The 26,456-nt window shown below is 39.8% G+C and overlaps 1 protein-coding gene across 6 annotated transcripts in view; it reads right to left on the bottom strand.

Moving 5' to 3' along the window:
• FAXC (failed axon connections homolog) overlaps positions 1–26,456 on the bottom strand; it is a 56,964-nt gene that overhangs the window by 18,339 nt on the left and 12,169 nt on the right. For 4 of the 6 annotated variants that reach the window (XM_023530949.1, XM_011360743.2, XM_023530953.1 and 1 more), the window contains exons 3-4: positions 22,928–23,124; positions 13,404–13,627 (exon numbers count right to left, since the gene is read on the bottom strand). In XM_023530949.1, the coding sequence (XP_023386717.1) occupies positions 13,404–13,627; positions 22,928–23,124 (421 nt within the window). Of the gene's footprint in view, positions 1–13,189; positions 13,285–13,403; positions 13,628–22,927; positions 23,125–26,456 lie in introns of all 6 variants that reach the window. The other 2 variants (XM_023530950.1, XM_023530951.1) reach the window with 2 other exon arrangements.

The following is a 26,456-nucleotide window of genomic DNA, read 5'->3' as shown; positions in this document are numbered from 1 at the left end:
TTATATTTTAGATTAACCACTCTACTTAAAAAACTAAACTGGAGGTTGGGACATCAGCTAAAAATCTGTGGCAAAATCCAAACAAGAGACATTGGGTGCCTCTACTATGGCTGTGGGGCAGAAAAGAGGCAGGGGATGAAGGTATTTAGGGGGTATCCTGGTGATGAATTATATCCATTCCTTCAGTAAGCAGGCACTTATTGAGCATCCAGCTCTAGAGACAGACTCCTGGGTCCAAGCCTAACCCCAGTCATTAGCCATGTGATCTCGGGTAAGTTAGTTACCTACTAGGTACTTCAGTTCCTTCATTTACAAACCAAGTATAATAATGCCAATGACGATGATAATACCTGCCTCATATGGCTTTGGTGAGAATTCATGAGAATAGTTTCTACTTCATTTAATTCTCCAATACCTTATGAGAATAAGTATTGTCATTACATAACCATGAAGATAGATAGATAGATATATACACACACATATATATACATATATATATATCATGTAAATATACATCATAGGTATTTTATATTATATATTATACATACACATGTGATATATATTTTATTATATTGTACGTTATGTACAATATACATCCTATATATTATTATAAAAGTATGTATTATATTACCATATGAAGGTATTATATATTGTATTACTATTTGCAAAGGCACATTGGAAATGTTCCATAAATGTCAGCTTTTATCAATATTAATTTGATTATATGCAAGAAATAGCTCTGGGTGCTTGGGATACAGGGACTAACAGAACAGACAAGGTCTTGCTCTCATGGAGTTTACATGACATGGAGAGATAGATGATCAATCAATCAATCAATCAAAAAGAAAGTATTAGCTGGTGATAAGTGCTATGCAGAGAATTAAAGTAAGATGATGCACTAGAGAGTTACTGACAGCTACGTGAGATTGGGTGGAAAGGGAAGGCCTCTCTGTGGAGATGATATTTACAAAGAGATATGCATGTCAAGAAGGATCCAACGATGCAAACATCTTGAGAATAAGAATTTTAGGCAGTGGAAACAGCCAAGAAAATTGCCCTAAGGTCAGAGTAAGCTTGGTGGGTTTGTGGAACAGAGAGAAGACCTATGTGGTTGGCATATAGTGAGCAAAGGGTAAAAGTTAAGAAATGAGACTGGAAAGAAGGCAGGACCCAGGCAGTGTAGGGCTTTGAAAGCCAGGTGGAAGATAATGGAGAAGGAGTGATCTGGAATGACTTTTTGACATCCAACTTGAATAACAAGGAATGAGGGTGCCATTCACTGGGGGAGGTCACAGTAGGAGATGCTGGTCTGGTGGGAGGGAGAGTCCTGTTTTGAGATGTGCTGAATTTGAGGTGGCTGTGGGACATCTAAGTGAAAATATAGAAAACAGCTGGATTCAGGAGATGAATAGAGGGTACATTGTGGAATCCTGGGAACCATGAATATTTAAGAAACCAGAAAAGGAGAAGCAGAGAAAAATGGTCAGAGGTGGTTACTTGTACAATAAGTAAATTAAAGGCTAAAAAGTATTCAGCAATAACTTCTGGCTTCTATTAGACCACTTAGGTTCAAATCTAAGCTCCACCATTTACTAGCTGGGTGTCCATGGACAAGCTATTTTGGGGGGCTTAAATTTCCTCAGGGGGTACCTGGGAATCCATAAAGTTGAAGAAGGGGAAGAGAAAGCCTGAATTCTTTGTTTTTCAACACACCTAAGAAACTTCATTTCTATTAACCTTACATTAGGGAAGAGAGACCCCTCAAAGTCATTCCCTCAGGAAGAAGTTTCATACTTCCGAGTCAAAATAAAAAAAACTAAAATAAAGGGCTTTTAAATGGATCTGGTGGTGAGGCAGGATGTTATTTACCCCTTCACAAGCAATTTCTGGGCAGGGTGGGAGTGGGAAGCAGGAGTCAGAACGTGGTGGCTCAAGGAGTAAATGGGAAGGAGTGAAGAGTATGACGTTGCTACATCTCAAATAGGCTGCTATGTGAGGGGAAGGCAAGATATAGGACAGAATTTGAATTTTATTCTTATAGATAGGAAAGTTTTATATGGTCAGTAGAAGGAGCCCGTAAAGAAATAAGGATCAAAGAGAAAAAACAGAGTTTGAACTTAAACCCCTGAAGAGAGGAGTGGGTAGAGGGGTTGGGACTCAGCAGAGAGAAAAGGCTGACTGGGCTGACTAAAGAACTGCTGGATGAGGAAGATGAAGGACTGGTCCTAGGGATGGGAGATACTGGAGAAGAGGGTAGCTTTCATGATGGATCTCAGGCTTGACCCAATGAGAGGAAAGTCAATATAAGAAAGGGCTAATAAAATGGTGGAGTGGGGGGAAGGTAAATAAAAAAGAAGCTTGAGGTCCGGAGGTAGTCAGGGATCAAGAGTGAGAGGGAGATAAGCTAAGAGGGATGTGCTGGCAGGCCAGGAGGTCCTCGTCAGAAGTTGGACAGCCCTAGGTGCTGAGTGGGGAGCTGGCCTATGGCAGCTCAATGGAAGGAGCAGAGGTCACTGAAGGGTTGAGATTCCAGGCTGTGAGGTGTTGGCCAAAAAGGTCCACACAAGCACAGTGGATGCCTACAGTGGGGTCAGAACTGAAGAAGGCCATGAGTCAGATAGTCCATCCAAATAAATCTTTCCAAATGAGACCGTGAAAATATCTGCCTCGAATATCACTCAGCGACTATATCTGTGAGATATAAATAGATCAAGTTAGATTTTAAACAAAACCTCAAGATGTGCTAGAAAAATGGGCAAAGGAAGAATAACTAATTCTCATAAGAAACATAATTAGGAAAAATTAAAAGAAAAAATGTTTCTTACAAGTGATTAAAGAATCAGAAAACAGAATAAGCTTAAGATAATAGTTTACAATGAATAAAGTGATAAACTTTGTTTTAGTAGTAAGAACTGTTACTGGTAAGCCTTCAGTGAAACTGGTACCTCAATCTTTTACTGGTCACGTTGCCAATCTGTACTTCTCTTGGAAAACACCACGGCAATGCCCTAGAACAGACCTAATGGCATTCATAATCTTTCACCCAGTAATTTCACTCCTATGAGTCTATCTCAAGTAAATAATTCCTCAGAAGTAAAGCATGAAGATATTTAATTTTATCTATTAATAAAATAGGGCCAACTTTAAGGGAATTAATCTTTCCAACACGATAAAGTAGTATACAGCTATTAAAGGACATAACATTTTTAAATATGTCAAACAGAAATATGTTTAGAGTTTGCTTTAAAAAATGAAGAAAATACAGAGATGTGTATATCAGAAATGAAATTTCATTAAAAATACACATCTGGAAGATATAGGGAAATAGAATAGAGTTTGATGATAGAATAATGGAAGTCTTCTAAATTCTTTTCATTTTTTTAAATGTTGCTTATAATCTTTTTAATACAAATTAAATAATTTAAATAAAAAAAATATGCTGTTGGGTTCACCAAGGACCAATCAACTGATTCATGTATTACGAATGATTTATCTATCATTCCTCCCTTAGTCAGGCAATCTACTCAATGCATTTTATCCAGGCGAATCGGCCAACAAAACACAAATAGGGAGGGCTTCCATACATGGCAATACCGGGAAAGCACTGAACCGTATCATTCTGTATCAATCTAATGGATGTGTATTGATAAAGATTTAAAGACCTACTATCTACATGGTGCTATCTGTGAATATTTCTTTCTGTTATTCTAATCATTCAGGAATTAGAACCCTGAAAATTTAAACACAAAGTCAAAGTCACTATTTTCAGAGGAAGAATCACTTAGAATGCCCCCTGGATAAAAATCAGATCACTTTTGTCAGAATTATACCAATCAATTTGTGTTATTAAATAACCCACAAAGATTTCTAAGAACTCAGTACTGATTAGCATTTAATTTTATTCTGCTAAAAGGAATTTTTATTTTTGCAGGAATAATCAACATTTTTACTAATTGAGATAGTGACAATAAAAATGGAAAAGAAACGAGCCACAACTCTGGCCCACAATTGCCAAGTCCCCATATGGCTGCAAACACTTAAATAAGAGCAAGGCCTGGCCCCACCAATCACTGGCTATTTAAGGAGATCTGGGCCCCCGGCCATCCATTCCTCCCCCAGGGAAGTCTGGGATGGAGAGGATGCTTGAAAAGAAGAGTTGATGCTTTCTGAATATCTGATCTAATGGTCCTCTCCATTAGTGAGCAGCAAGCAATTTAGAGTTATTGAATAATATGTAAAGGCCTTTCAGAGTAAATCACTTCCACTTCAGTCGGTGGGTACAGGACTCTAGTATGAACTTGTAAAAAGCTTAGGCTCTCACCAGAAACCAGTCAATAGATGTAAAAATAGAATTTATGGTTTGTTAGTCAAATTATTACCACCCTTGCATGTGATTTTAATAAACCACAGATGCAAACATACAGAAGTGGTACTGGAGCAGAAGAAAAGCACTGTCATTAGCTGAGCAGCCTGAGACCCAGTCCCCAGCCTGTCTGACCCTCACTTGGCTTCCTCCACTGTAAAACAACTAGCTCTCAGGGGTGCTATAAGGCTACAACATCTCAAGACGCTGTTGAAAATAGCATCTAAAAATTATCCACACAAAATATCTGCAGTCTTCATAACAGGTTTTTGACATGGAAAGCCGGAAGGATGGGGCAAAGCACCATGCAGACAGACCCAACCAGGGTCACCTTCTTGACAAAATTGTGAAGTAGGCCCGTTTGTTTTGAATTGTATCACCTCCCTTATAAAAGATCACAATTTTCTCCTTTTCATACCTTCCCAACCCAAGGCACAGTCTCTAGTGGTCCCTGCCATGGCCCTTCACCCATCGTCCTCACCCCCTGCCCTACATTAGATTACACACATATTCAAATTACATGCTGAATATAAAAAATGCCTTTCCCCATGCCCCGCCCCTGAGACTCTGAATTCTCTGGCTTGGTGCAGGGCCTGAGCAGCTGTGTTTGAAAGCCCCCGAGGAGTCTCTAATGAGCAATCGGGACCGAGAACCATGTTCTAGACAGGTAATTTGGAAAGGGCTCAGAATCTGCATTAGGAAACCCTGCTTTGAGGTTCTAGCACAGTCCTCTTAGTGTCTATTATTTTCTTCTTTTATCTGGGGGTTTTATCCTTTTGGCTAGATTGACAGGCACAATTACTTCTATGCCTTTATTCTCCTCCTTGGCCCTCTGTTCGTGGTCACTCAACATATACTAAATGTGCTAAAGTGAGCATAGATATAATGTTTCTCATCCTTTTCTGCTGCCTAGTCCTGACGGCTTTCCCCCTGTCATGTTCACTGGGAGGCATGGTGTGTGGCTGCTGTGTTCCCACTGGCTCCCAATCCAGGCCAGAAGGCCTAATGTGAACGTAGTGCTGTTTGCATGATATAATTAAACAGGGTAAGAAGAGCAGCTATTAAAATAGCCTATTCCGAAGCTCCCTTAAAAACAAAAACAAGTTTGATAGTGTCCAAAGCCTTTGAGTAAAAAATCACTTTAAAAGAAGTAGAAGATTAGAACAGAGGTTTACTGGAAAACAACTATTGTTCAAAAAGTAGATTTAATAACAAGAGAGAGTAAACACAGACCATTTGAAGCACCATGCCTTCAGAAGACATGAGTAGCTGCCTAAACATAAAGCACAATCCAAGAGGTCAACCAAACACGAATGAAAGAATCTCTGCTTGGCCTCTGCCTTGTTTTATAACTCGGTAAACTGTCTTTCCTCCTCTCTAGAATGAATATAAAATCATGCAACCACCAGAACTGGAAGGGCCCCCAGAGACCATCTCTAGACAGACATCCCATCATCTGTAAAAAGACTCCTCAGCTATCCTGATGGCCATCATCAACCTCACCTTGGGGTAATTCCAAAGAAGGCTGCTCTGACCGCACCACAAGACAAGCCCTTCTGATTCTGCACAGGTCTAATTTAAAGTGCTGCCTTACCCTGAGCTGTAATCTGTTGTCTTTCTCCCACGTACACAACCCACTTTCCTCTCCTCCGCTCCTCTCCCCAAATACGTCCGTCATCTGCGTCCATCCCCAAGGTCCTCGAATTCCTCACATAAAGTTATTTTGAGACAAACTACCTTCCTAATCTCTCTTCTCTGAATATGCCCTCGTTTGGCATATTCCTTTTAAAAGACAGATCCCAGAACGGATCGTGGCACTCTTTAGTTCAACAAATACTTGCTGGACACCTCATGTGTGCCAGGCACCCGGTCAGGCCCTAGAGACAGAAATGAATCCACCAGGCCTGGCATAAAGTCCAGCTGAGGAGACAGGTGAACTAAGTCACTGAGAGAAGGTACAGGGAGTGCTCTGAGGAAGAAAGCACCAGGTACCCGGGCGCACGGAACAGGTTTGCCTGACACGTTCTGGCAAAGTTCCAGAAAGGTGTCATTGAAGAAACAACTTTTAAGCTGAGACACTATGCTTTGTTCAAACAGGCTAGGTTTTTATGAGCTTTTTTGGCAGCCCATCACTCTGGTGACATACAGAGATTGAAATCAACTAAAATCCTTAAGCCTTTTTTCACACGTCTCTCCCCACCCTGTATGTGTGCAATTCAATTTGGGACCTGAGTACAGAATTTGACACTTATCCCTATGAGGTTTCTTCTTGTTAAGGTTGAAAGCGTTCTATATCCTGATTTTCCTGTCCAATTTTTTAGCTATCTTTCGACCTGAAGTCATTCTAAAACCATTACCATGACTTTGAAGTTGTCAACAGGCCATCGAGAAAAGTCAAGAGCAGAGTCCCTGGAGAGCTCTCTTCAGGTTTTATCAATCCATTAATCGGCACAGTGAGGATGCAGTTACTTAACCAGCCACAAATCCACCATAATTAATCCAGTTTTTTCTTTGGTAGAGGAAGTTCTCTGTCAAATAAAATATGGCAGATTTCCAATATATTTCCAATATATAAACAGAGGAGCTGCTTTAGGTGAAGCAGGGGTGGAGAGTCGCTCTCCATTCCACCACAGCAAAAAACCTTGGTGGCACCATCCATATCCATGAAGCCCCCTCTTGAAAACTAATCATCTTGCCCACAAGAATATCATAAGAAGTGGCATCCAAAGGTTTGAGGAAATCAAGAGATAGTTTATCCAACTAGTAAGTCCAGCAAGTCAAGAAGACACAATGGTCATTTTTTGGTATGATTTATTCACAAGGAACCAACAACAGTCCTTCATGAAATCTAACCACCTATTTAAAAATTCATTCTACTATTTTATTTCCCTATCAGAATCTACTTCTCCCTTTCCTTTTAGAAAAAAGGACAGATATGGAAGCAACCTAAATGCCTATCAATAGATGACTAGATAAAGATGTGGTACATACATGCAATGGAATGTTAGTCACAAAAAAAGAGTAAAATCTTGCCATTTACAGAATGGATGGACTGAGAAGGTATTATGCTAAGTGAAATAAGTCAGAGAAAGACAAGTACCATATGATCTCACTTATATGTAGACTCAAGACCAAAACAGAAACAGATTAACAGATATAAAGAACAAACTGATGGCTGCCAGATGGGACGGGGGTTGGGAGGCTGGGTGAAAAAGGTGAAGGGATTAAGAAATACAAATTGGTAGTTACAAAACAGTCATGGGGATGTAAAGTACTTCATAGGAAATACAATCGATAATATGGTCCCCTAACTCTGCCACAGTCCATCTCCGTCCTGTGCCACAACATGACTTTTGCCCTCTAGTGAGCCTTCCCAGTCTGGAGGTGTGGAACCCCAAAGGCATTTTTGGTTAAGAGTGCAGTTTCTTCATCTAGAGATTTTCTATTACTTATCACAAAAGCTTATTTCAATCTTCTGTATATTATTTAAGAACTAAGTGATCAAATATCTATGTATTTGAAAAACAAAATTATCTTTTTAACTCAACAGCAAAACACAACCATTCTGGATAACTATACCACATTCTAACTATACGTGCTGATAAGGGTAACATGAAGCACGCATGGTAAGTGACTCATGTTACTGCCTATCCAAAGGAAGCACTACTTTGTATCCCTTTACTCTTTATTAAACTGTCAAGATCACACACTGATGTTTATTAAAATAACCAATAGATTTGACTCTTTGACATGTGCCAATCCAGTGTCAACAAGGCTTCTGAAAAATAAAGACTCCCCATTTTTATGTCTTAATAAAAGGCTTCAGACTGGGGGGAAAGAGCTTTATATTTTTTATTAGTCAAGTATAGTTGGCTGGCATTCAGCTTCTTTTTCTCACTTTCATTAACAAATTCCACTTTATATACTTGGCTCTTTTAATTGCCGCTCCTAAACAGAGATCACTTCTCAAGTACTTATGCACTTCAGCCTGGAGTTTTAACACATCTCTCTGTTGGGGAGCCAGCCTCCAAAGGAAGAGTACAACTTCAACTTTCAAAGCCCAGGAAATCTAAATCAATGATAACACTCCATACGCAATTCTGTACTCAAAATCCAGAAGCAACATTATAAAACATATTTTAAAATTACTCTGAAAACTATGTTTTAACTTGCCAATTAAATTTCTGGTAACTTTAGAAAATGTTCAATAGGAGTCATCTTGACATAACACAACTCTAAGTCACAATTCATGAGGAACTTCAGGGTAGTTTGGGGGCCAAAAATAACAGGGATCTGGAGTCAGACAGCCTGGATTTGATTCCTGCCTCCGATTTGTAATGCTTGTAGACCATAAGCAAGTCACTAAACCTTTCTGTGCCTCAGTTTCCTCATCTAACAAATGGGTGGTGTTACTCTGATTTTGTACTGGATTCCGTCTTCTAGTCTTACATTTATCTCATATCTAATGGCCAAAGCTGGGGATCTCTGTGCTAAAATGGGACGCAACTATGTATTTCTTATCTTCATTCTCTCTTAATTCTCTTCTGCTTCAAGGTCATACCCATAGACTCAAGATTAATAATTAAAGAGAAATATAAAAGAGGCAGAGGACAAAGTGGAATTTTGGCTGATGGGTCTTATATCAGTTTTTATGGCATCAGTGTGATGCCAAGTACACAGAATTGCATGGTATAGAATACTTAAATAGAGGAAAATATTTGCAGTGTATGAGTGGGGAAAAGGCAGGTTGGAAAATTATGTTCATGTACAAATACATACATATGATGCATAAAAATATTGGAAAGATATATACCAAAATAGTAACTGTGGTGAGTAATAGGTTATAAGATTACAGTGACATTTTCCTTCTCTGTGCTTTTCTGAACCTTCCCAAATATCTACAATGAACTGATAAATTTTAAAATCAGAAAAAAGGTTTCTTTCGCAGACATTTTTTTCCCCAGAAAACAACGCTCCTCATGCAGTTGTATTACATCTAAAATCTATGAAAGTGATGTTAGCTAATACTTATTGGGCATTTATGATGTGCCAGTCATTATACAAAGTATATTACATAAATTCTCATTTAGTCCTCATACTCTATAATGTAGGTATTGTTCCAACCCCATTTTTGCAGATGAAAAAATTCAGGTTATTCATGTGAAGTCAGAGAGCTGGTAACTGGTGGGGGGACCCAAGATATGAACCCAGGTGATGACTCCAGAACCCCCTCTCTCACGTGCTGGCCACAAGGCTTCCTGCCTCCATCCATGCTGCTTCCAAAAAAACATAATCTTTTTTCTTTTTGTTCTTAATTTTTACATCTTCCATGCTCTTTTTGACTGTCATCCTTTTGGGAGGGAGATGAAAATAGACAATGTGTGCACTTCTTGCATGAGGCAAAGATCAGGCATTCGCTATACATACAGTTACCTCTGCTTTAAACACACACAGCTTCCCAAAGAGAACATGGGAACATGCAGTACCAAAAGGGACTAGCACTGACCACTGGGCAACCCCCCGCCATTATGGGCTCTCACAGCACAGTGAACCTCTCCTTCCCGATGCTTGTCACAGCTGTATTTCACATTTGCTTGTTATCTGGTTACTTATTACATGTCTGGCACTATTCTGAGCACTTGAGATGTATTACTTTTCTTCTCATCATTATTGTCCCCACTTTACATACAAGGAAACTGAGGCCTAGAGAAGTTTAGAAACTTGCCCAAGGTCACAGAGCTAGTGAGTGACGAACCTGGGGTTTGACTCTGACCATAGAGTCATCGCTCTCGAATGAATGAATAAATGTATGAATAAAGGTACACTCTCTATTTTCTTAAAAAAAAAAAAAAACTTATTAAGATTGTTTAATTTTATTTCTGTAGGTCTTGAATATTTCTCACAAATCATATTTCTAATATTTTTTAAATTTTTATTGCTATTGTGAACGGGATTTTTAAGTTATATTTCTAACTTGTTATTTGGAATGCTCTAGAAAACTGTAGATATTAACATGTTTATAACTTTTGTAAACTTCATTAACTGTAATAACTTTAGTTGATTCGCCATTATTTTAGCTACATAATCTCTTAATTTCTATAAAAAGTAATTTGTCTGCTCTTTCCAACATGGAGATATCATCTTTTTTTCATGTTTTCCAACTACATTATCAGGCCCTCCAAAAACTACATTAGATAATAGTGAACAGGAATCCTTGTCCTGATTCTAGTGGAGATGTTCCTAGTGACAACATGAAGAGTGACGCTGACTATGGGCTTAACCCTTCCATCATGTTAAGGAACTAGTCTCCAAGTCCCTTTTTTGAAGAGTTTTTATTAGGAACAGATACTGAATTTCATCATCAAAAGCCTCTCTAGTGCTTAGATAATTATGATTTTCCTCGAGCTATTCATAACAAATACTATTAATATGTTTTAGATCATCGAATCATATTTCACATTCTGTTTCGACCTGCTCTGGTTATAAAGATTTTTTTTTTAATATACCAAAATTAAAATTAAGTAATTTTTTAAAATTTGAATTTGAATTTAACTATATTTTTTAAACTACATCCATAGTACATCAGTCTCTCTTTACCACCGACACCTCAGGCCTAATCCATCCTCTGTGACATTAAGAGAGCTACTTTCTAAATCACAAACATGGCTCTTCCTTATACTCAGAAATCTGCAAAGCCTCTATGTTTTCTGTACGATAAAGTACCTACCTCTTAGCACAAGCATCACCTCTTGTAATAGAGCCCCCATCTACCTTTTAATCTTCATTTCAACCATTTTGATTCCAAAATGCCCCTCACTCATGTCTCCTTTTCTGATGATTCTCCTGGAAGGTCCTTCCTTATTTTCTTCTTGGGCCAACACGATGACCACCTTTTCTGTGTCTCCTCCCCACCAGTCCTCCCCACCATTTCATCCCTGCTTCTGCTGTGTCCCCAGAGCACCAAGTATAGATCTCTGTCATGGGACCTGCTACAACCCTGCTTGTGCATAGTTACACTTTTAGAGCAGGGGCCAGCAAACTTCTGTGGAGTATCAGATGGCAAACATTTTAGGATTTCCAGGCCACATTTGATCTCTGTTGCATTTTTGTCCTGTCATTTTAATAATGTAAAAAAAGCATTCTGAGCTCATAGGCCATTTAAAAAAACAACAACAACAAAAAAATAGGCCACCAGCTATGGGCCATAATTTGCATACTCCTAGTTTATAGTCTCATCTCTGCCACTGGACTATAAGCTACCTGAGAGTGGGGACGACCTCTAATTCCTCTTTATATTCTCCAGCTCCTGGCACATAGAGGTGTTCAAATCATTGACATCAATTGAACTGAAACATCAATAACTAATTTATCCTGATGAATCAAACACACTCATGGACAATTTCCCCAAACTTTGAACAATCTCAACAAAAAGTCATTTTATATTTTGAGTCTCTTAGGCATCTGGGCATGAAAAGTAAGCCCTAAATATGGGTGAAAAGAGAAAATGATTTTTGCTTCACTGAGTAAGAAAAACTATAATGTTCAGCCAAAGAGCTCTCCCTCCACAAATGCAGATAAAGTGCTTCTATCAGAGAGTTTGACTACTCCCTGGGCCCCCATACAGAATATAACTTCAGCTTTCGAGTAGCCCACTCAGTTTCTCATTGCAAAAAATCATCTAGACTTGGAATACTGTTTTGAATAAATACTTGTCAGGTATCCCGCCTAGCTATCAGCGATTCATTTACCACAACTTGGGAGAAAGCATTTTTCTAATGCATTACATGCCAGAGAAACACCAGCCATTATCATTATTATAGCTAGCACCCTGCTCCCTGGTTCTCCCAACCAGAAATGCTTCAGAAAGGTGATGATCACCCCTCTCTAGTTAAGGAGCCAACATTGTTAAATTGTGAGAGATGAGCAATGCATTACTGGCATAATCTCTGTCTTAACTTTGAGAGCTCAACACCTGCCTTGCCAGGGCTCCCAAGAGCATGAGCTGGTGAGGAAAGGGAGGAGCAAATAGAGCCATTGCTAAGAAGGCAATGACCCTCTGCACACCTGCTCTGTGAGGTCAAGTCCAGTCTAAGCTTCCAAAGGAATGAGCAAAACTGGAGACTAATTCCACTCACATCCACATTGGGCAGGTCCACCTGGACCCAGAGAGCAAAGCACCAGAAGGTCCAGTCTTCAAGCCAGGCAGTGCTTCTGAATGTATGTCTGTTTAGAGCAGGAGTGCAGCCAGTATCAAACTGCCCCTCACACCACACACACACACACACACACACACACACACACACACACACACACACAAAACACAGCAAAACTAGTCGAGAGCTGGATGCTGGATGTGCTGTTGGGATCTCCCTCTGCAGTCTGGGGTTCAGGGGAGGACTCCAGGTCCAGTAAGCCAATCAGAGTGGGTCCCTTGTAGGGGGCAGGTTATGCCCAGCACAGCCACCAGTTCTGGGGCCCCAGATGGGTTTCAACAAAACAAATCCCAAACCCCACTTCCTAGAGATGAGGTACCTAATGTGCTCCAGAATGGAGATGAGGGCACTGAGAGAGGGCCAGTGAAAACTCACCTTCCCTAAACAAAATCAGCAGCCCAAAGGACTGGATCATATGACTAGTCACACAGAGGGCCTGGCTCCCTACACATTAGTTGTCCCCAGGAGAGGACAACTTTTCATACATAGAAGCTCCTGAATTCAAATGATATTTATGAATTGTCATAGCCAAGACTCAAGCTCTGCCCAGTACAGAATCACATCAGCCCAGCCACCTACAGCCAACCAGATAAACAAGTGTGCATCACTCAACTCTGAGCATCCTCATCCGCCCATGGACACACGCAGCTCTGTGCTTCTCTTTGAGGGGCTTCCCAAGCACAATTAAACCCATGGTGGGACAGCAACCTACACATGGAAGCAAAGAAACCAACCAAAATAAAACTTTAAATCAGTAAACTAACAGTGCTTTACCAAACATGCAAAAAAGTAAAGAGAGAAAATATAAAATAGGTGTGATACATTACCCAAAAGCCCTGCTAAGGACCGCATGTCCTTCTCCATCAGCATGTAAATCTCTTCCTCTGAGAAGCGGCCAATGCCGTGGCCGTGCATCTCGCGTTTCACAATTCCTTTCGTTATGTGGCACACAACCCACCTCAGCAGGCTGCTGAAGGGACCACCACCACTAAGAGAGAGCATCTTCCGGGTCTCATTGAGATTGTCCACCCACTGGCAATAAGCTAACGTCCTGGAATTGTGTGGAAACAAGTTACTACTATGCATTAGATACATATCAGCTCCACAGGGTCAATTTCCAACCAATACTTCAGAATTAGGCACACTCTGGAGGAACTGAATCCTTGCAGCTTTTATTTTTTTTAAAAGCAGTCTGCATGGCAAATATTACAACAGGCTCTAGTTGATGCCTAGACTTAGGGCCTGTGAGAGACACAGTACCAAATCTAGATAACGATGCCATGCTACAATTCCACCAAATCTCTCCTGGTACCCACCCTCAGACCCTCCCATTCCCCAAGGCCATGTTTTTGCTTTCTCTTAGGCTACTCCACAGAAAACAAGTAGGAAGGCTTTTAGGCAGGATAGTGTGTACCTACCTACAGGGGAATATCTGGCAGTGATTAGGGTGCTGGCTTCATTCTTTTTCTTGATCAAAGCAATGGTTACACAGGTATATGCTCTGTGCTAATTAAGCTGCATATTTTTGTTTTGCACACTTGTGCATGCATTTTATACTTCATGATATAAAAGGATTAAAAAAAACTTTTGCCTTTGTGACAGGATTAGGAAGTAGGTATGTTCGTTATAAATAATATATATTATAAATATTACATTAACAACTTGCTCTGCAGAAAGTCAACTCTCTGCTTTGGTTTGTTTTCCAAGACCCTAAAATGAATACAAATACCAAAAAAACTTGGTGGAATCATTCTTCCCATCTGGGTGATGCCTGTGGCAAACTCACTCATCCAGATGCTTCTATGTAATATGTATGTATGAACAGTTAAGCAGCTATTCACTGTTCACACATTATGCTGGTTGCAATATCCGGGCCTTTGCTGATACTGTTCTCTGAACCTGTGGCTGCAGGAAGTTTTTTATGGTTAACAGTGTTGAATGTTGGTAGATAGAAATTAAAGGAGTTTCCTATTGAAGGCTGAGAAAAAATGTAGCTATGAGTGTACAGTCATAAGATATTTAGTTTTTCCTCATAATTAGCAATAAAAGATGTATTAGCAATCATCTCAACTCCTACTGTTGGTTGATATAACAGTAATGGCCACTTCAACAAGATGAGAAAAATGAATAATATTTTTACAGAGAGAACACAAAGGATGATAGTAAATTGTCACTACTTTCCACCTCAAGAAAAGGCAAAAAAGGGGCCCTGAAATTTTGATCATTTTATATTGTTCCATTGTTTTCAGTGTTCTTTCCTCTACAAAATGAAAATAAGAAAAACAGATTTCTTTAAAAATTTTTAAGCACTCTTAATTTTTAGTGAAAAGTCCTACAACCAATTTGAACACACTCTGTACAACCATAAGTCTTCTTTATTACCTTTTTAAAGGAATGCCTACAAATCTTGTTAGAAAACTCTGTGTAACTCTTTTTCATAAGTCTCTCAAAATAAAGTACTGAGGGATCAAGAAGTGGATTTTGCTGAAAAGAGGAAAAAGTACATTGTAATGGTAACTAATTAATGTGTAGTCAATGGAGTTTTTGATATAAAAGATCTCACATTTCTTCTAGTAAATTCCTTAAAAACATTTATACTAAATGCTTTTTCATTTGCTCTTCTTTACACCTGCAACTAAGTAATTAAGATGTCAATTTTCACCTTCCATTAGAATAACTCAGCACTTTCATTCTAATTGTACTACATCTAAATTCACAATAAAATGGCCATACTGACCTTCATTATTTTGGAAGACAATGTTCTGTGAATAAAACTAAATTATCCAGGGACGGGGAGGTAGATGGGGCAAAAGGGGTCAAATATGTGGTGACAGAAAGAAATCTAACTATGGGCGGTGAACACAATGCAATATATATACCTGACTGTGAATTGTACACCTGAAACTTGCTGGATTTTGTTAACCAATGTCACTGTGATAAAAATAAAAACTAAAAAAAAACCTAAATTATCCTTAATTAAGCATGACCAGGTAATAACAGCATCCAGAAAACATATAAAGTATAAAAATAAGGAATATAGTGGCTCTAAACTGACAAGTTGATATGGGGAAAAAATATGCTCTTTGTAGGCAAATTACACAGGGTTTGTCATAAACATAACTGATTTTGAAGGATAAGCAGAAGCTCACCAGGCAGAGCAGAGAAAGAAGGTGTGTGCAGGAAGCGAGCACTGGCTGGTTGATAAACTGCAAGAACTTCAGGACCGGTTTGTGGGGCCAGGATGCCTGAGGAAGCTTGTAAGAGTTTGAAGCTGGAAGGATGGGCGAGGATCAGTGTGGGTCTGATGCAAAGGGGGCTGAACTTTATTTTGAAATCAAAGTTTAACCATTTGAAGGATTTTAAGCAGACAAGAAACATAATCAGATTTCTGGTGATGTGAAGGAAGGGCTAAAAATGGAGAAACTGGCAGAAGATGGCTGGCTAGAAGACCACAGTGAGACCAGGCAAGAAATGATGGACTGAACTAAGGTGATGGCACAGAGGATGGTGAATAGAGAATGCACAGGAAAAATACTGAGATGTGAGAAAAAGACCAACGTATATACAGAATTAGGCAGTAAAGAGAAATTAGGTGTTTTCTCCCAAGCTGATGGTTTAAGTGGGTAATAATGCTATGAACCAACACTGGCAATACACAAGGTAGAACAGACTTAGTTGAACAAAGATGAGTCAATTTGTTGCATGTGAACTTTCCATGGGATCCGCCAACTGAGGATGTCCTAAAGGTTGAGAACTCAGAAGGCTTTAGACTCAAGATAGAGAATGTGTAGACAGGGGCATTAGTGGCAGTTTTAAAGCTGTGAGAGGAGAACAGGTCTTCTAAGGAAGTTTGAAGGATAAGGAGTGGTGCTAGGGAAATAACAGTTCAAGGGCAAGTTAGAAAGTTAGATGGCCAGGCTATAAGGTCCAGCTTGGACAGAAATAGGACATCACTTTTCTCTGAGATGGAGAGAAGAAGGGTGTAGCAAGAGGTGAGGGGCTGCAGAGATGTTCAGAGTTTCTGCCAAATGATATCAGTTTCCTCTGTAGAGCAGGAAACAAGGCCATGTACAGAAGATGAGGACACAGCATGGGTACAGAGCTTTATAAGACTAATGGAATAGAGTAGTAGGTGCAGATGGAAGAAGCAGCTGTCTGGGCCACACCGCTGAGAAGGGAGAAGCCCCCATCATTTCAACGGTGTAAGGTTCTCTACCCACAGTAGCAAGCTGAATGCAGGCTACAGAAGAAGGAACACTGGGCTGATTCAGAATTTCGCAGCTAGATAATCTCAGAAACTGTCTGGTCTTTCTCCCTTCTCTTTCCTGCCCTGATCTTGATTTCTGTCCTCTCTTTCACTCCCTAAGCCCAATATTGTAGACGCGCATCAGGAAGAGAGTGAACAAATGAGGGCCAGACAGGCTCTTTCAAGGTCAAGCATACATAAACTTTAAATACAAAAGAAAATGGGTGCTTCATGGATTCCTAAATCAATTACTATAGGTCAATAACATCACTGACACATGCTTCCACACTATTACAATCACGAATCTACCTCCTCCTGCAATCATACTTCCTGAAAACTCTGTCCACGGGGCGGGGCTTCCACCAGGTGCCACTCCACGATACCACGCTTGTCCAATCCCTCCTCGTTGCCAAATCCAAATCAAACTTCTTTCCACACATACCTTTCTTGAAATCTCTAGAGCATCCAAAAATGTTGGCATCTTCCTTAAAATTCTCCCTTAGCTTACATCTCCATTGCTTTTCCTCTCATCTCTTACACATTCTCAAGATTTTTATCTTTATTCCTTTCATCTTCTTATGTCTCACTCATGGGGCAATCTATTTCCCGCTCATGATTTCACCGATGACTCCCAACTCCATATCCAGCCCAGACTTCTGTTCTCAAATCCATGGATGTCATAAGAGGTCTTCAGGAGCTGCAAACCACGACTTCTAAAAATGGACTCATCATCTTCCTTCTCTTTAAATGTGCTCCTCCTCACCCAACCCAGAAAGAAGCCCAGGAGTTATTCCTCAATGTTCCCTATCCCTCGCTCCTGACAGCCAGTCATCCTAGGAGTTTGCCCTTTTCTCCAACTTGATTAACACTATAGTTCAGCCCTTCATTATTTTTCATCTCTGAGGACAGTGGCCTCCTAGCAGGTCTCCTGACATCCCTCAAGGCCCTCCAGAAATCCATTTGCCTCAAGGCAGCCACAAAGAGCTTACAAATCTAATCATATCACACTGCTTCTCAGAGTCATTCGTTAACTCCTCATAGCTCTTTTGATCAGTATGCCTGCTTCCTCCCCATGGTCCAACACATCACTCTGCACCGCCCCCATACACCACCATACAGAATTACATGTGCCTCCCAAATGCCTCTTTTGTGCCTTAAAACTTTTGCAGATGCTGCTCCCTATGCCTGGATATCCTAATCCTTCCCTACTGCCCAGTTGCTTCACCTGCAACTCTGATTGTCCCTAGATTCTGTTGTGACACCATCTCCTCTGGGAAGCCTTTCCCTCATCTCTCCAGCAGCTACTGGTTGCCTTTGCTTGGTCCTTCAAACTCTCCTCCAGCACTAATCATTATAAAGGCTCGATGTCTCTCTCCAGCCTGTGAGCCACTTGAGGACAAAGACAGCTTCTCATCACCTTGCTTTCCCCAACGCGCACACACCCACACCCCCACACTCCCTGCTGCACAATGCCTGGCCACTAGTAGTCGCTCATTCACTAAGTTTGCTGAAAGAATGGATTATTGATCGAATGAAAAAAGGCTTCACTTCTGAGCCAGCTACCACTAACCGTTTCTAAGGGGTAACAATATTTAAATAGAATAATGGAAAGCGTTGCAGTACTTATGGAGAATGAAGAAGGGGCTGCCACTGCTCTCTTCTGAGATTTGTATCACTCTCCACTGGGGAGAGGCCTGCCGCACAAGGAGTCATGAATTATTGAAGGGAGAGGCAACAGAGGGCTAATTTGGAAACTACACTAGGCTGAGCAATTAAAATAGTTGATCATTCTGAGAGTCTCTTTCCAGGAAGTTGATACTCATGTTCTTTATTGCAACTGATGTATCTGATCTCTCCTAGAAAATGGGGTCAAAGAGTTTTTTGTTTTTTGTTTTTTTTAAGGATGATTATCTGAGTCAAAACTAAAGAATAAACCCTGAACAAACATTTTTTTAAAAAGATCAAGACGACAGGGAGGAAAAAGCCAACTCCGGATTTTTAATGAAAATCTCTCTCATTACAACCTAACATGAGACCTGGCCCGTAGCTTAATGAATATCAGTGTGCGGGAAACTGCAAACCATAGCAAACCACCGTTTGATGGGTGAGGCCTTGCTCGTAGCCTTCCCGACCATGACCGCCTTTCTCGGTGTTGTGCCACATTTTGCTTGTATTCTGAATGCTCAAGGGTGCAGCAGGAGCATATGATGGGCTTTTGTAGTTTCACCACATTTCACAGGCATTAGATTAGCTCCTCCAAATAAGAGCCTTCACTCACTGCATCTAACACTGGGAGGGAGTTATCAGAGGAGAATACAGTAACTGAGATGTAATCAGGGAGAGTCTCCTGGCTTTTAGAGAAGACCTTGGGTAAGTCATTTTATTAAAGCTTCCCACCTCCCCATTCACGGAAACTATACCAAAAACCAAACTCAAAATTTTAAAAATTATGGCCACCTAAGAAGTGATTTTGAATTTCCTGTTCTAACGCCTATATTTTTATGGGTGAAAATGTTATGACTAGTTTGATAACAGTGCCCTATGCACTTCCCTATAGGGTTGGAAGACTCTTAAGACATTCTCTGATGTCCACGAGGGGACAGTATGTCACACAGAAGTTACGGTTTCTGTTACCAAAAATCAATTTCATCTCAGTAATGTGACCCTGTGTCTCTCAGACTTCCCTTTATACCGACTTGCCTGCATTAGATCTAACTTATGCATTCAGTGGAACAAAGGAGATTAAAATCAGTCTTCTTCATCTTTTGTAATAGTTTTATAAAGCAAGTGGAACATAGCTGTATGGTTTTCAAGTGCACAGCTAGCTGAGTGTGCTTATCTGAACAGACCTAAAACAGAGCTTCAGAATTATGTCACATTACATACAGCTTCCCATTGTCTTTGCTCTTCAGAAAATCACACCTGAAGTGAAATAGTTTTAAAGTTTCAGACCAAAATAAACATACCTGAAAACTCCAGATAATTGAATCCACTAAGTCAAACAATCAATTCCACCTCTTCTACCACTGTATATACAGACAGTATATACTTGGAGCTTATGGAGTCTCAGAATTTAACAAGCTCTCATGGAAAGTTCGTACTTATAATATCTTCCTACTTACAGTGGTCAGTTCCCTAGGCTGGCCCCAGTTTCCACAGGTGCACATTTGGTGTTTTGCCTGTGAGACTTGAAAAGGGGATGGAAGTGAGGTGGCTAAGGGAGGAGAGTTCACAGATTCTCTGCCTCTGGTATTTTCTTACCATGAGGAGACCTAGTCTTTTCTCCATTGGGCTTTAGAGCTTTCAGGGAAAACCTGTTCAGCATCTCCCCAGAGCAAGAAGTTGGCTAAAGGTTTAGAAACCTTATGAAAAAGAGAAATGTCTGTTTTTCCTTCTGCTACTAGAAACTTAGGGGAATTGGAGGAATCAGGAATTTTTTTTTTAAAAGCTCACTATATTTGCATTTCAGTCAAGAACTGCCAACCCACCTTCATTATTTCTTCCTCAAATTAACTCTTAAGGAGATACAAATGAGAAATAGTAGCTAATCCAAAAAAGTATTTTCTTAATTAAAGAGACTAGAAGTCTATGTATGAGCCAAAAAACTCCCCAAACACTTGGGGGTTTGTGGTCTATAAAATTAAGATTCTTCCCTCCCAGGGTACCACCTCCCGGCTCTCTCTTCCACCCCTCCCTTCAACCATCCTTCCCTCCCCCACCACACCCTGCCCCCCAGCAAATATGAGCAAGGACCGAAGAAGAGAAAGGAGAAAGAAGAGAAGATAAACGTCTACCAGGAAGTAAACATATGCAAAACATTGCACACACCTAGAACTAGAAGCAGTGATGGGTGGTACTCCGGAATCTTGCCAGATAAGTCTTTCTAACCAGAATATAAATTTTATGAACCACTGCAGAAATGAGAGTTGTAACAAAAGTACCAATTGAAATGTAAGGTTTTCAGCTTCTTTTCAAGCACCTGACAAAGTGCTAGTAACCCCCTCCCCTCCATTAATGGGCCCAATTGATCAAATAAAGAAGCGCTTTGGAGGGCCACATCAAAGCAAGGCACTGAGAGTCAGCATGGTGGCCCTGTTTTGGTTCATCACTTCCCTCAATCGCTGCGAATCTGGGACTGGAACCTGGCAAGCAGGTAAGACAGGCTCTGTCCCACAGGCTTTTCTCTGGGGCTAAGCATCTCACATGCAATCATGCATTTTGGTCCACACTGCAAACCCCTGCACTCTTTGAGATGGGAGGTCCAGCAGTTCTCCACAGGTATTACTATAAGGAAAAAACCTGGGTTCATTCCAGGATTCAGTCCGTGATTACTACCACACAGATCTGTATCTTTGTCTCTATTCTCTGCCTGCTTCTCTTTTTGTTCCCACCACCTTCACCTCTGTGTGAGATGGGAAGAGAAGTGGGGCTTCAGGTCAGCCCTGGAATAAACTGGGCAAGAACTGAAAGTAGAAAGAGGAAAAGAAAAATAGAGGATCACTTAAAGTCCAAGAGACAGAACAGTAAGCTTTCTCTTTAGAAAGAGAGCCGAAGAGATGAAATAGGAAGGTGATGGTGAAGAACCTTCTATCGTCAACCCCACACTGAGTAGACAGCTTCTCAGTGGGCGAGGTAAAAGCTACTGGGTGAGCTATTGACCCAGGAGTAACAATTAATGCCCCCCCAAAAAGAGTGAGCTTAGCGATTCTTAATTAAATCACTGAAAAAAGAGAAAGTTTGCAGAAATCAGAGAGAAAATTTCTTTTACCTACTGGGGGTGTATAGAAAGGTGCTAAAACTCCAGAAAATGGATGAAAGAAAAAGAAAAAGAAAACTCATATGATGATGAGTTTGTAAAGCAAGAAGAACCATATCTGTTTAACCCACACGGCGTCATAGCCAGCACAGCGCCACGTGCAGAACGGAGTCAGCTCATCAACACAGTGTGTGTGATGCTTCTGTGCCAAGGAATATGAGCTAGGAGTCAGGCAATCAGGGCGAAGACACTTGGAGAGCAGTAGGATGCTTTACTTCTGGAACACAGAGACTCTCTTGTCAACTGAGGAAAACTGACAATAATCTTTCAAAGCTGGCATAATTTATTTCGCCTAGGACCCCTTGACGTAGGTTTCTGCTCCCTCCTCTGGGTACCTGCTGCATTGTTACTTTAATTCGGCAGCTTGTATTGGTGAGGAGCCCCATCTACTGAAATATCTACCTCACCTCGGTGAGCTCCTGTCTAGATCGAGGGTCAGCCAATGACTGCCATGGGCTAAGTAATTTTTACATTTTTAAATGGTTGAGAAAAAAAAAATCAAAAGTATAATATTTTATATTTCAATTAAATTCAAATTATAGTCCTTTTATTGAAACAAAGTCATTCTTATTCATTTGCATGTCATCTATGGCCCCTTTTGCACTACGACAGCAGGGCAAAGGTGAGTACAGCTGAGCCCTGAACGGCACAGGTTTGAACTGCACAGGTCTACTTATGCACAGATTTTTTTTCGATAAATATGTCAAGTACTATAAATGTATTTTCTCTTATGATTTTCTTAATACATTTTCTCTTGCTTACTTTATTGTAAGAATGTAATATATAATGTAATATATAATATGTAATATATAATACATGTAATATATAAGAATGTAATATATAATGTATTATATAATACATATAACATACAAAATATATGTTAATTGACTGTTTATGTTATCTGTAAGGCTTCTGGTCAACACCAGGCTGTTAGTAGTTAAGTTCTGAGGGAGTCAAAAGTTATACGTGGATTTTCAACTGTGTGGGGGTCAGTGCCCCACAGTCCCCACATTGTTCAAAGATCAACTAGAGTTACTACAGAGACATGGCCCACAAAGCCTAAAATATGTACAAGCTGGGCCTCTATAGACAGTGTCAATCCTGCTCTCGATACCTAGAAAGTTAACAGTCACAACTGTGACCTCTAAGTCAGAATGCAGAAAACTTTTGAAAAGTTTTCTTTTCGAAACAAAAGGTTTGGGGGTGTCTGAAAAGGGACACAGAACTTGGCTCACTCCAAAGGATGAGGACAGGCCCTGAGCACTCATCAAGCACCCCAGGGAACTCACCAGTAGAAGTGCTCCTCCACCATCTTCGTCACTGCCCTGGAGATGGCTCTTTCATGAGGGCCAAGGTTTTTGTTTAAATTCACTCCAAGTTTCTCTTCCAGAAAGTCGATTATGAATTCTGTGCCAGAAACTTTTTCATGATTATATTCAATCCAAGGCATTTTCCCTTGAGCAGAGAGTTTTCCACCAAAATAATTCTAAGCAGAATTTTAAAAAGATAAAAACAATGTTTTATTTATATTTCACTGAATGATTAACAGAAACAGACATTCCAACTGTATATTTGATAGCAACTATACTACTCAAATGAATGTTCTCAGCACATAAACTCTTCAAAAGAATAAATGGTTACATTTGGGAAAAAAAAAGATTTCTCTCACATGACAATATTACTTTACTCCCATAGATTTTTATCATGGGCTCTGACTTATTGTCGAAAGAGAGAGAGAGAGTACGAGAGAGAGAGTACGAGAGAGAGAAAGAGACCCAAAAGAAAAGCAAGCATAAATCCATGCAAAAACTACACATATGTTCACAGAAGCTTTATCTGCAATTGTCAAAAACCAGGGGGGGAAATCAAATGCCCAGGAAGAGGTATGACTAAGCAAATTCTTCTACAAACTTACAGTGGAATATTACTCAGCAATATAAAGGAACGAACTACTGATACACACAATAACACGGATGAATTTTAAGACAGTGTTGCTAAATGAAATAAGCCAAACCAAAAAAAGAGTACTTACTGTAGGATTCAATTTATATAAAACTCTAGGAAATACAAACTAATCTATATGACAGAATGCCAATCAGTGTTTGCCAGAGAAGATGGGGGACAGGAAGTGACAGGATGGAGGGATTACAAAGGAGCACAGGGAAATTCGATAGGTAATGCAAACATCACTATCTTGATTGGGGTGGTGTTTTACTGAGTATTTACATATGTCAAAATGTATCAAAGTATACATTAAATATGTGCAGTTTATAGTATGCCTATTCTATTTCAATAAAACTATTTTTCTCTTTTAAAAAACATCATTACATTTTAAATACATCAGTCATTTACGTCTTTAAACTGTTTCTCGAGAGTAGCAGTCAGCAAACTTTTTCTGTAAAGGGCCAGACAGTAAATTTGGTCTCTGTCTCAACGACTCACCTTTGCAACTGCAGCATGAAAGCAGCCACAGACAACATGTAAATGAATGAAAGTGGCAATAAAAAGTTGTTTATGGACACTAAAATATGACTGTAATATACAAAATATTATATTTCTTTTGACTTTTTTCAACTATTTAAAAATGTGAAAATCCTTCTTAGTTCAGGGGCCTAATCTGGCCTGCAGACCCACACAACCTGTCCACCTCTGGCTTTGGGGCATCCATTTACCCTCATCACCTCTTAGAGAAACAAAATTAAACTTAAGTAACCATTGGGATCAGGGCCACCATAGGAAGACACCTCCTTGCAAAGATGCAGATGATAGAAAACTCTGTGAGGGCCCCCTTCCTGGAGACCTCTGGGCAACCAAAATTTGCTGAAAAATGAAAAAAATTGCCAGTTGGGTATTTTTTTTTTATGTGAGAAATCACTGAGATTAACAAAGGTGACTATTGCTCTAATTGTCTTCACCTAAATCACATCAAAGTGTGCATGTGCCTTTCCCAAAACCAAACAGTACATCTCACAAGGAATAAAAAAAACATACGGAATATTGCAAAATTTCTAAGTCTCTCTGTGTCTAAGAATTATGTTTGCATGTTGTGTGTGGTATGTATGATCATGAATTTGGCCTCCAGTGAGATTACAGGGTTAAGGCTAGATATCATGGCTCTTAAAGGTAGCTGTCCATTTGTGCCCAAGAGGGCTGGGCTTGGACTATGCTGGAAGGTCCCAGGCTTCTCAGACCTTTGAGGAAATATCACCTTTTTGAGAGGCTGAAAATAGCAGGCACTACCTTAATGTTGCACATTTCTGTCTTTGATGGAGAGTACTGGAAACTTTGACTCTGTCTCTTGGTATTTCAATATTTTATCTGATTGCTTATTCTAAAGAAATTTATTCTGGGCCCTGCCTGGAAAAGGGAGTTATTGGGGCTGCTGTTAGCCGTATTGCTTTTGTGCAATTTGTGAAATGGAACCTCCCCTGGGTAGATACAGTCCATGCCAGGATTCATAGCTTGGCAAGTACTCCTTGCTCCTAGTCCTTGGCTAGGCACTTCTGTACAGTGAACAACCTGCGCAACCATACACGGCAGCCCTAGACATCACCCTTGATGTTGACGGCGGGGAAATGTCACGTATCTCTAAAAGTTTCTAGTACATCTGACATTCTTGTAATTTGTACACTAAGATGTAAATTTACCATATAAGATAGCGCTAGTTTCAGATTTCTTTTGATAACACCCATATCCTCAAAACATATTCCCTTCTGGACTCCTGTCAGTCACAAATGTAATCTAGCCTCCATACTACCATCAGAGGAAACTGTCTGCAATACAAATGAGTTACAAGATCTCTGCTGCTCAAATTATCCAAGGGCTTTAATGGATCGAGTCTAACCCCCTTCACATCAGTCAAGGCCCACACTAGCTACTGTCCACCTGCCCAGCCTCCTTGCCATCAGTCCCTCTGGTCTCTTGAATTCCAAACTACCTATTCCAAACCAAGTTAAATTCTTTGCCACCTCTCTGACTTTGTACACATTTCACTTTTTATAGGAATTCCTTTTCCCATTCTCTGCAAAGTCCTGTCCATATCAAAAATTCAGTTCAAATTTCACCTTGTTAATGACTATTTCCCCCAAGATGTAGCCATTGTCTGCCTTTCCTCCATGTTTCCACTGTACGGTGTCTATTCCTCTCCCCTTATAAAATTTCTGTTTACACATCTGCCTTTCCCACTAGACTACTCTCTCCCTGAGTACTTGGTACATTTTATCTAGACCACTTTTTTAAGTTGGAGTAATAAAAATTAAGGATCAACTCTTATGAAAATGAAAGTTCTAGTATGTTTTCATCATCGAATTTTATTCTGCATATGAGATTAAAAAGCAGGAAACATTTTAGAGACACTATCATTATATCTAACTGAAAACTAGATGAACTGAAAAAATATTTTTAAAAGGAAACACAAAAATGTCAAGTCATTGGCAAAATTATAGGTGACATGGAGGTGATCTTTGTCATGTATTTCAATTTTTCTGAATGTAGTTATATTACTTTTAAAATAAAAAGCATGTTTTAAAAATAATAACTATGTTTATATAGGTATATATTTATATTACATAATAATTTCCTTAACTTCCTTAAATGTATTAAAGAAATCTTAAACTATTTTTATTTAAGCAATTGGAGTCTAACTGGTCCCACTGAGGGTAGTTTCTAAAAGTAATTTTGAGATGAAGAATGAAGAGGTTAATCCTCCATATTTTTTCCAAGCAACTGTTTCCCCTTGCAAGTCTGTCCCAGGTGGGATTAATGCATCTACACATAATTACATTATTAGTATATCAGTGAAAGCCATAGGCTTTGGAT

The sequence above is a fragment of the Pteropus vampyrus genome, unplaced genomic scaffold, assembly GCF_000151845.1.
Source record: "Pteropus vampyrus isolate Shadow unplaced genomic scaffold, Pvam_2.0 Scaffold58, whole genome shotgun sequence".
Taxonomy (NCBI): domain Eukaryota; kingdom Metazoa; phylum Chordata; class Mammalia; order Chiroptera; family Pteropodidae; genus Pteropus; species Pteropus vampyrus.
The sequence above is the reverse complement of the archived record's forward strand: the minus strand, read 5'-3'. Positions and strand labels throughout refer to the sequence as shown.